The sequence below is a fragment of the Myotis nattereri genome, assembly GCF_964212035.1.
Source record: "Myotis nattereri genome assembly, chromosome: 1".
In the NCBI taxonomy this organism is placed as follows: Eukaryota; Metazoa; Chordata; class Mammalia; order Chiroptera; family Vespertilionidae; genus Myotis; species Myotis nattereri.
This window is the reverse complement of record NC_138075.1, coordinates 4,101,099-4,112,674: the sequence shown is the minus strand read 5'-3', so window position 1 is coordinate 4,112,674 and position 11,576 is coordinate 4,101,099. Positions and strand designations below refer to the sequence as shown.

General features: G+C 59.2%; 1 protein-coding gene across 1 annotated transcript; it reads right to left on the bottom strand.

Annotated features, from left to right (window-relative positions):
* Positions 1-5,162: 5,162 nt before the first annotated feature.
* On the bottom strand, positions 5,163-11,184 carry GLRX5 (glutaredoxin 5). The gene is made up of 2 exons (XM_081099896.1): positions 10,825-11,184; positions 5,163-5,751 (listed from the first exon to the last, which is right to left on the bottom strand). Exons 1-2 carry the CDS (start codon positions 11,114-11,116, stop codon positions 5,573-5,575), a joined length of 471 nt encoding a protein of 156 aa, XP_080956022.1. The 5' UTR covers positions 11,117-11,184; the 3' UTR covers positions 5,163-5,572.
* Between the last annotated feature and the right edge of the window lie 392 nt (positions 11,185-11,576).

Below are 11,576 nucleotides of genomic sequence, written 5' to 3'. Positions count from 1 at the left end.
GGCCCGTCCGCAGTAGCCGATACTCAGGCCCAGGTGAGTGTGGGGGCCCGTCCGCAGTAGCCGATACGCAGGCCCAGGTGAGTGTGGGGGCCTGTCCGCAGTAGCCGATACGCAGGCCCAGGTGAGTGTGGGGGCCCGTCCGCAGTAGCCGATACTCAGGCCCAGGTGAGTGTGGGGGCCTGTCCGCAGTAGCCGATACTCAGGCCCAGGTGAGTGTGGGGCCCGTCCGCAGTAGCCGATACTCAGGCCCAGGTGAGTGTGGGGGCCGTCCGCAGTAGCCGATACTCAGGCCCAGGTGAGTGTGGGGGGCCCGTCCGCAGTAGCCGATACTCAGGCCCAGGTGAGTGTGGGGGGCCCGTCCGCAGTAGCCGATACTCAGGCCCAGGTGAGTGTGGGGGCCGTCCGCAGTAGCCGATACTCAGGCCCAGGTGATTGTGGGGGCCGTCCGCAGTAGCCGATACTCAGGCCCAGGTGAGTGTGGGGGCCTGTCCGCAGTAGCCGATACTCAGGCCCAGGTGAGTGTGGGGCCCGTCCGCAGTAGCCGATACTCAGGCCCAGGTGAGTGTGGGGGCCCGTCCGCAGTAGCCGATACTCAGGCCCAGGTGAGTGTGGGGGCCCGTCCGCAGTAGCCGATACTCAGGCCCAGGTGAGTGTGGGGCCCGTCCGCAGTAGCCGATACGCAGGTCCAGGTGAGTGTGGGGGCCTGTCCGCAGTAGCCGATACGCAGGCCCAGGTGAGTGTGGGGGCCCGTCCGCAGTAGCCGATACTCAGGCCCAGGTGAGTGTGGGGGCCTGTCCGCAGTAGCCGATACTCAGGCCCAGGTGAGTGTGGGGCCTGTCCGCAGTAGCCGATACTCAGGCCCAGGTGAGTGTGGGGGCCCGTCCGCAGTAGCCGATACTCAGGCCCAGGTGAGTGTGGGGGGCCCGTCCGCAGTAGCCGATACTCAGGCCCAGGTGAGTGTGGGGGGCCCGTCCGCAGTAGCCGATACTCAGGCCCAGGTGAGTGTGGGGGCCGTCCGCAGTAGCCGATACTCAGGCCCAGGTGATTGTGGGGGCCGTCCGCAGTAGCCGATACTCAGGCCCAGGTGAGTGTGGGGGCCTGTCCGCAGTAGCCGATACTCAAGCCCAGGTGAGTGTGGGGGCCTGTCCGCAGTAGCCGATACTCAGGCCCAGGTGAGTGTGGGGGCCTGTCCGCAGTAGCCGATACTCAGGCCCAGGTGAGTGTGGGGGCCTGTCCGCAGTAGCCGATACTCAGGCCCAGGTGAGTGTGGGGGCCTGTCCGCAGTAGCCGATACTCAGGCCCAGGTGAGTGTGGGGGCCCGTCCGCAGTAGCCGATACTCAGGCCAGTTCCCCAGACGCAGGTGCGAGAGCAAGGGCACAGCTGTCTGGCGCGCGCAGTGGTTCCGTTCGCGTTGGGGTCTTAGTTTCGGGGGAGCCCAGCCCCAGTCCCTGCTTCAGAGCAGGTTTCTGTGAGCAGCTCTGCTGACCTCAGTCCACACAGGGGCGTCTTTAAACATAAACAGCTGGTTAAACAGACGATGAGGAAGAGGAGCAGCCTGCCCCGCGCCCCCACCACAGTCCCCCGCCCCCGCAGGGCGCCCTGTGCCTGGCACAGGGGTCGGAGTCCAGCCCAGGGACGTGAGCGCCAGAGGAGGCTGGAGCCCAGACGGAAACCCCAGCTCCGAGACTGGCTCCAGGGAGCGGGGAGAGGGGCTTGCAATGTCCCTGTCTGCAAAGGGTCGAGCCAGGTGGGCTCTGGGGCGGGGGCGGGGGCGGGGCCCGGGGAAGGCAGGCTCTGTGGTTAGCGCGCCCAGGTGCGCACCTGCGCCGTCACCGGTCTCCATGCTGTTTCCCTGGCCATTCCGTGTCCTTGGGAAAGTCTTCCATGTTCAGTCCCGACCGAGAGGAGCGAGAGGGCGTCCGGGGGGCCGTGGGTCCCTGGGCCATGAGGCTGGCCGGGTGCTGGTGGGTTTGCAAGTTAACGAGACGTGGTCCCTCCCAGAGAAGGATGTTGGGGCTCAAAGCTCAGCCGCCTGGAGATCCTTCCGGTGTCAGGGTCCCCAAGACCACCTCAGAGGAACCCACAGCCTTTTCAAAAAGGAAGGTAAGAGGTGCACAGGGTGGCGTCCATTGGAGACCAGCAGGGGCTGCGTACCCCTCCCCCGTGGGCCAGCCAAGGTGTGACAACACAACCCCCACGTGCGGCCAACCCGGGGAGCCCTGAGCCCTGGGGTCCAGGCACTGTGGTGGCGGCCAGCTGTGTGGGTGCTGTTTCCTCAGCTTCTCACTCTCCAGCCCCTGAGGCCAAACTGCTATAGTGACTGGGGGGGGGGGGGGGCTCCTCAGGACATCTCCCGGGACAAGGCCCCAGGCCAGGCCTGTGTGTGGGCCCTGAGCTCTCCAGCCTGGGCTTGAACAGCTCTCCCGCCTCGACCAGCCTCCCACCCCTCCAGGTGCTACCAGAGCTCTTAGGAATCACTCTGGCCATTTTTGAGATTTACTAAACAATCCTCAAGTGGAAAATGAAAGTTTCTAATATATCAAGTCAGCTATTTCCATGACCTTGCACCGAATTCACTTTCCCTGCCACTCCCCTCAGGTTTAAACTCCCTTTGGCAAAACCCTGCCGCACCCAGGTCGTTCCTGTCACAATAACGGACTGACCCACAGGACACACTTCTCTCTCAGTAGCCAGTTTCTAAATCACCAGCATGCTCTCGGGCGAGCCGTGCAGCTGTAAAACCACAGGACAGCGATGTCCCCGACAGCACTTGGGTGAATGCGACAGGCCAGTGACATGAACCCGAGGCTGCTTACAGACCTCTGCCCTGGGTCACCGTGTGATGAAACTTCCGTAAGGAACGCTTATGGAACAGAAACGATCTGGAATGGTACAAATGTTTCGGCTCCCAAAATAACTTCTTCTATTTCTTTTTTTGTTACTTCTCACCAGAGGGTATTTTTTCATTGATTCTTAGAAGGAGTGGAAGGGATGGGGAGAGCAGAGAGAGAGAAACATGGGTGAGAGAGACACATTGATTGGCTGCTTCCCGCACCCAATCCGACCAGGGGCCGGGCTGGAGCCTGCAACCCTGGTACCTGCCCTTGGCCAGAATCGAACCCAGGACCCTTCAGTCTGCAGGCCGACGCTCTATGCACTGAACCAAACTGGCCAGGGCAACTTCTATTTCTAAGGGGTCTGATAACAGGGCACTTGGAGGTGTGACAGGGACCCGATACGTCACCATGGGCCCAGACCCTGAGTGTGAGCAGACCGTGTGACACTGCTGTGTGACGGGGCCCCGGGGCTGCTGCTCCGTGTCCTGAATTCTCACCGTGCACGCCATTCAAACCCCTCGCCTGACCTGGACAGCACGCCGGTGCTCTGCGTGGTGGGGACTGTTGGGCACACGGGACAGCATTCATCGACTCCTGGAGAGAAGCCCAGCCGCAGAGCCGAGTCCTTGAGCTCCGAGCTCTCTGGCCACTCGGCCATCGACGACGCACGGGCTCGAGTCCAGTCCGTCCCTGGCCGAGCCGCCGGGTTCTTAGTGCAGGGAGGTTTCTGACGCTCACGTGCCCCCGCGGGTAAGTTCTCGCCGTTTCCTTTTTCAGATGGACCGGGAGGCACAAAGGCAGATCTAAGAAAGGGGCAAAGGACGCAAAATGATGGCAAAGGCCCGACTGCACCAGCTGTGGAGGCGAGGGACGATCTGCAACCGTGGGGGCCGCGGCCTGGCGTCCACGCGGGGACGGCATCCAGTGACTTGCTGACGGCGTTCTGTGCAAAGGGCAAGGCCGAGACCTTGGCTGGGCGCCGAGTGGCAGTGGCCGGGGAGATCCTGGGCGCCAAGCCTCCCTCCCGGTGCCCTGGCGTCACCTGTAACCCAGCGGCTCTCCCGGGGGAGCCCCCGCCCCCCCCCCCCCCAGGCCCCTGGGAGAGCTCCCCCTACAGCCGACACGAAGCGCACGCATGGACGACAGCCATCCCGGAGAATCACCTGCTGTCCTTCCCGGAAGCGCTGAGCTGATCACTGGGGGGCGTCCTCCACTCTGACAGGACAGTCCCCAGAGGAGTGGGGCGGGGCTGCCACTTCCTTTCCTTTCCTTTGGGAACCCCAAAGCCTCGGGGGAGAGATAGTGGCAAGAGCGAAGAGGGCAGAGGGCCGCCAGGTCTGGCCCTGCAAGGGCACGCAGCAGCCACCGCAGCGCAGGCCTGGAGAGCGCGGGGAAATGAACAGCCTGGCCGTCACATTTGCCCTCCGCTAAACCACGCCCCTCCTCTGCCTCTGGGGAGGAAGGCCCGCCAGCCAGGGTGGGGTCCCCCCCCCCCCCCCGGGACCCACTGCAAGGCACCTCCAGCCCAGCCCCTATCCCGGCCTGGCCCTGGCCCCAGCCCAAACCCGGCCCCAGCCTGGCATCTGGAAGCAGGGTGGGGGCGAGGGGGGGGGGGTGGCGGACAGGTGCAGAGACGCAGATGCACTGGGAGCCTTAGAGATACCGAAGAACCGCTGCTCTGACTCCCATGACGTATCTTTTTTGGAAATAAAGTGCTCATCAGATCCCGCCTTTGGAGGACGTCCCTCCTCTCCCGTTTCACTGCGGACACCTGCCAGGCCCCAGGCTGGTGAGCAGGCGGGGCTGCCCCTCCAGCCTCACAGGTGCTTCTGGCCAGTCCACCCAGCCCCCACCTGGCCTTCCCACAGTCACAACGTCCTCCCCTGGAAAATGATAGCCCTTTTTAAAAGATTTAATAGAAGGGTGTGAAAATCACACTTAATTTCTAAAATCAAAAGATCACAGGAACTAAACACCCTGATCCACTGCTCTGAATTGAACGTGTGTCCCTTCGGAATTCCTATGCCTTCCCCTGACCCCCAAAGTGTGGGTGTTAGGAGGTGGGGCCTTAGGGCAGTGACTGGGCGATGAAGGGGGAGCCTCACAGTGGGATTAGCGCCCTAATAAAGGGACCCGGGAGCTTCCTACAGAGGACACAGGGGGCGGAGGGCCGGGAGCCAGAAGCAGGCCCCCGACACCGGACCCGCCGAGCGCAGCCTGCAGAGCTGGGGAGCGGCGTCTGGTCTGTAAGCCCCGAGCTGTGTGGTTACAGCAGCAGGAACAGACTGAAAACAGACCAGCTACTCGGAATGAACACTCACACGCCGTATTCCTCGCGGTTTATTTTGAAAAACAACCCCTCGGTTATCATGTTCTCTCCCTTGCCCATCATTTTTCTTAAAGAACACGTTACAAAACGTTGGGGGGTACGTTATCTTTGCAGACGGACACACTGGCAGGGGATTCATGAATCCTGACCCAAAAGCTCGTCGTCTTCCTCCTGAGTCAGGCAAACAGCAAATGGCTATGAGAAGAAATCTGCTTACAGCAACAGGAAAATTCGACGCCCAGCGATGACAGTGCAGTGGTTATAATGAAGTTCACACCCTCAGCCCACACACCAGACACACAAACCACCGCTGCTCCCGGAGGGGGGAGGGTCGGCGCCGGCAGCTGCCTGAGCAGCGACCCGCACGCGGCGAGGCTCCTGGCGGCCCCTGCGCGGAGGCCGGCCTCACTTTGAGTCCTGGTCTTGCTTTTCGTCTAGGAGGGCGGAGCGGATGCCCAGCTTTTTCAGTTCCTCCACCAGGTCCCCGTTCTGGTGCATCTGCAGGAGGATGTCACAGCCCCCCACAAACTCGCCGTTGAGGAACACCTGCGGGATGGTGGGCCAGTTGGAATAGTCTTTAATGCCTGTGGGGAAAGCACAGTGTGTCATGGTAACGGCAGAGCTGAACTGTCCACAGGGAACGCTTCTACCCGCCCCTGGCAGACCGGCTCCCCCTGCCCCCCAGCTCGGGGACAAGTGCTCGCTGAGGAGAGCAATGGCCGCCGCTTAAACCCAACCCTGCCCAGGACCAAGTGTGAGGCCTCAGGTGGTCGCTGAACCTCTCGCTGGGCCCCTCCCCTCCAGCTGTGATGGGACAGGAGGGAGGTTCCCAGGAAACCCCCGGCACAGGCTGGGTTAACAGCAGGGAACCAGATCAGCTGTGGACGTCACACAAGATACCCACGACCTAGAAGCAATGCCACAACTTCATTCCCAAGAGGAGGGCTGGCCACGGAGCCCTCGTCCGGTTAGTGAATGTCACCAGCCACTTACAGGCGTTAGGCACTGCTTTTGCCTTTGTTAACCTTTGACCCAGAGAAACGCCCTTGCCCATGGCTGCAGGCGGAGCCCTGTCCTGTGCAGCCAGAGGGGCGCTCGGGGCAGGCGCTGGGCTCCGCAGACTCACAGGGTGAGCTGAGGGAGGGAGGGCCAGGCGAGGGCCACTGGCCGGTGAGATAGGGACCTGCAGCACACGTGCCAGGAGACAGCGCAACCAGCAACCATTCTGTTCTGAGCCCAAGGAGACGGTTATGACATAATAAGAAGGAAATGTGGTTTCAACCCTGAGACAGAAAAACCCATTCCTTTCCCATTCATCCTCACCATTATTCAGCCTGGGGATCGGGCAGAAACCGGCAGTCCGACATCCCCCAAGGGATGCAGCAGTGGGGCAGGGCCTCACCACAACTCCACTGGGTAGATAGCACGCACCACCGCAGCTGCACTCGCCAGCCCTGAGCCTGGAGTCTGTTGCTGGTCAGTCAGCTGAGCAGTGCTCCTGCTGTGGGAGCACACTGACCACCAGGGGGCAGCTCCTGCATTGAGTGTCTGCCCCGTGGTGGTCAGTGCGCGTCATCGCAACTGGGCATTCGGTCGCTTAAGCTTTATATATAGACTAGAGGCCCGGTGCATGAAATTTGTGCATGCGGGGGTTGGGAGGGCGGTCCCCCAGCCCGGCCTGCACCCTCTCCAATCTGGGAACCCTTGGGGGATGTCCAACTGCCGGCAGTCAGATATCATACCCCTCGCAATCCAAGACCGCTGGTTCCTACCGGCTCACCTGGCTGCCTGCCTGCCTGATTGCCCCTAAACCCTCTGCCTGCCTGATGCTCCTAACTGTTCCCCTGCTGGCCTGATCGCCCCTAACTGCCTCTGCCTCAGCCCAGCCACCATGGCTTTGTCCGGAAGGACATCCAGAAGGATGTCCAGAAGATGTCCCATCTAATTAGCATATTACCCTTTTATTAGTTTAGATGTTGAGATGAAATATTCTTCTTAAAACATATCTAGGCAATAAACTTCTGTGTTGGTTATGTTAAAGCAGAGGATGGTCAAAAGCATGACATAAAAATCACTACAGAGTATATGTGATATTTTCATACTTACATAGATAGGCAGTTATTTTTAAATGGCCAAAATGAGCACAAAATAAACAAAGCAGAAAGGTCAACAGATTTTGCAAACAAAATAAAAACACAAGAACTGGTTCTTGATGCCCTATCATTTATTGTCAAACATTTACTTTCCAAATAAAACAACCAGACTGAGTTCTATCACCGCCGTCTAAAAACAGCAGCTCGCCCTAACTGGCAGCACAGCAGAGGCCCAGGCGGCCGAGGCCTTATCTCTCTCTCCAGACGCTGGAAGAAATGCCCGCCCGTCACAGCCCCGCCGAGCACACTCTTTCCCCTGAGCTCTTCTTGCTGGGGCACAGCTGACCTGTGATGTTATCATAGTTCCAGATGCACATGATGTTCGCAGACACTGGTCACACCGTGAGTCTAACATCTATCACCACACACAGTTACAGTGTTTTGTGTACGTATGTGATGAGAACGTCTAAGATCTATTCTCTTAGCAACTGCAAAACATACTTCTACGTCACTCTGGGTGTCAAAAAAAATGAATCAGCTGAGAGGTATGGGGTGACTGACAAAGGGCAAACTCCATGAAGACCAGAATGTCCTTATTTTACAGCGATGCCAGTTACAAATCTTCTTTTACTGTTACGATGACAGGATGGGTGTGGGAATTAAGACATGTTTAAAGTAAGTATGAACTTCTTTTTAATTCTTCTAAACTTTCTTAAATGTCTTGTACATTTATGTACGTGAACCATGTATGCGTGTGATATACCTGGGTTTTTAAAATTATTAATACACTGTATTGAGCTTTCCATGATAATACATATCTATTGGTTCTTTAGGTGAGTGCCTACAGTTTTTGAAACACACCAAAAATGAAAATAAACTGGCCGTCTGCGGGTCCCCCAAACCACACCTCTAATCCAGAGGGCACACTGCTGAGGAACAGGCAGGTTTTGCTTCCATGGAGCATGTTTGAGAACCACAAGGACCAAAGCACTAGGCCTGTCGCGTTCATTAGACATGATGTTGCCGACCACAGGTCCCGACTGTAAGGGAAGAGAAGGCTGCGCCACCAGGACCCATCCCACCGCCCAAACCACCAAACAAGCGGGCTTCCCAACCCCCTGAGCACCCGGCACGGAGCCAGGGGCGAGGGAACTGACTCCCTGCAAACCCTGTGGGAGCAGCCACGGTGCCCACTGGCTGACAGTTCATCATCACCCACCTTTCCTGCTGCTTTAGTGTTTAGATTAACGAGTGTGATGGGCAGCTGAAAGCTTTGGCATCTTTCTTAAAAAACATAAAAAGTCCGATTACAAGTGTAAATATTTAAGGACTATCCGATTCCTATAGAGCAGCAATTTCCAACCCTTTTCATCTCATGCACACGTAAACTAATGACTACAATTCTGCGGCACACCAAAAGGTATTTTACATTTTTTGCCCATCTAACAAAAAAAAGGTATAAACTTGATTCATTCACACCGAATGGCTATTGTATTGGCTGTTGTCATTTTTTTATTTACTTTTTAAAAAATTAAATTTATTAGGATGACACTGGTCAACACGAAATGTAGGTTTCAGGTTGTTGTCATTTTTTATCTGACATCTAAGGGAGCAGAGGTCAGTGCCCCTGACTACACAGCCAGGGGCCAGCGGCTGCTGCGGTAAAGTGAGACAGCCAATGACGAAGGCCACTGCCCACCAACTGAGAGCTACAGTCCCATCGGGCGCAGGGAACTGTTCAAACGTGGCTACGTTCTCTCACACCTCAACTTTCAAAAACTGCAATTTACAGCCATAGTGCTTACAAACACCACTTGGAATACTCAGAATCAAAGCTAAACTCTTGAAAACTCAGAAATTACACCCAAGAATGGATTGTAACGACAATCACATTTTATAAACAGTCGACAGCGATTCGATGTGGGAAAGTGTCGACGGCAAAGCTACGTAACCGGGTAACATTAGGAATCGGGCGTTAGGAGGCTGTCTCATATACACCGACCGCTCCCCCCCAAAATTAACACTCCAAGCAGCAAGGGGGGGGGGGGCATGCACTGGGTGACTCCCTTCCAGAGCTTTCGAAAGGGACTTTTCAAATCCACCACATTTCAGGACCTTCGCTCCTGGTTTGGCAGTAAGTGTTAAGGGACCATAACCAGCCCTCCTTTCCTGTAGGTTTCACTACGGGAGCTTCGGAGTCCGATGCAGGTAATTCCCCCTGCCACTTCCTTGGCTCTGGGGCTTGGACAAGTCCTGTCACCTATCTCTCCAGCTTCCCTGACCTCGGGAAGGGCGCCAGGGGGAGCGGAGACCCTCGATGGAGGGGAAGCGAAGTGCGGGGCAGAGGGAACAGCAGCCATCGGCCTGCGGGTCAGCAGCCTGCGGCCTGCCAGCGGGGACCCGCGGCCTCAGCTAAACCTGCTGCTCTCTTGGCCCGTTTCCTGACCTATAACATGGGAATAACTCTACGCCTCAGACTTAGTATGAAGGTGGATTAAGCTCCCTCCGGCCAGGGACAATGATTTTGCAGCTTTAAAGGGCAGGCTGGCACGGTCCGCCTCTGCTCTACACCTCTGGGCCAAACCTGGGCCACTTCCTGTTCTTGTAAATAAAGTTTTATTGGAGCTTGGCCATGCTTATTCATGTATGCATTCTCCTGACTGCTTTCACGCTGCAACAGCGAGCTGAATGGCTGCCACAGAGACCGCACAGTCCATGAAGACGCATGTATTTACTCTCCGGCCCTTTTCAGAGGACTAGAGGCCATAGACTCGGGAGTGAAGGGCCGGCCCGCAGCTGTGTGCACCCTCAACTCGACTAGGTGCTGACAGTCACTGCCCCAAAGTGAGGAAACTGTCTTACACTCTCCTCTCCCGCGGACGGACGGACACACACACACACACACACACACACACACACGGACGCCTCCTTATCGGACTTCTGGAGTGCGCTGGGTCACTGTTTGTTACTGTTGCCTCCCAAGCCCTGGCCCCCACACCCTCCCTGCCCCGCCGGCATGCCCATTCTCCCACACCAGGCCCCGCTCACACCAGCCCAAACGCGGAGGAACAACACAGGATGGTCCCTGATACCCTGAGCCTGGAAGCCCGAGAGCCCAGCCTCGGGCGGACCCCACTGCCCAGGACGACAGCGACTTCGGCCCCACCGCCCACCGCCCAGCTCCTTCTCCACCCACCCGACAGGCCGGCGTCCTCCAAGGCCCCCCCACACACACACACACACAGTGCCCAGCCCCCAGGCGCTTACCCTCCCCCACCCCCTCCCACCGCCCCGCCTGCAGAGCCGGGGGCCGGCCGCTGACCACTCTCCTGGGGCGCAGCCTGAGAACTCGCCCCGAAACGCCGATTTCAGCTCCGCGTGAGAATCGTGAGCCGCGGGGACTCTCCCCGCCGCCCAAGGTGGCAACAGTGCCCGAGCCCAGATCCTCACCGCGTTCAAGTCACTCCCGGCCCCACCCAGGCCCTAAGGCAACAGGACCCCGCGCTCTAACCCCGCTCCCACCCCCGACTGACCTCCCCCCACTCCGCGCCCCGCGGCCCTGACCTTGTCGGAGCTGGGGGTCGTCCAGCACGTTGTAGGCCGCGTAGTCGCTGACGCCGTGCAGCCGCAGGATCTGCACCACCGCGTTGCTGAAGCCGCACTGGGGCTGCTCCGGCGTGCCCTTGAGGAAGACCACCACCTTGTCCTTCTTCACCATCGCGTCCAGCCGCTCCGCTGAGCCGCCGCCGCCGCCCGAGCCCGCCGCCCGCACGCCCGGGCCCCGCAGGCCGCCGCCGCCCGCGCCGCGCCCCCAGCGGAGCAAAGCCGCCGCCGCCCGGCCCAGGGACCCACTCATCCCGCACGCCCGCCGGAACGCTCTACGGCCGGGGACCTCGGCTCGCCACCCGGAGCCTTGCCCCGCCCCGCCGCGGCCCGGCCCGTCCCCCGAGGGCCCTCATTGGGCCGGCGCCGAGCAGCTCTCCGTGATTGGAGAAGGCTGGCTCACAACTACTCGAGTCTTCCAATCCCGTCACTCGCCCCGCCCCGACAGGTTGAAGGTGGTCCTTACGCCTGAGCCGCATCCTACAGCCTTCTCATTGGCCCTCGGCAGCCGCTTTGCCAGCTGATTGGAGAGAGTGGATGTCCATCAGGGTCACGCTCCGCGGCAGAGAGAGGCGACCCGGGAGGGTAGAGGGGCCTGCTGGGAGGGTCCGGAGGACTGGGAGAGGCTCGGGGCGGGGTTCTGCCGCCCCGCGGAACGCCGGGAAGGGGTCACTTCCAGAGGAAGGTTCCGGTTCCGGTTCAGGTAGTGGTTG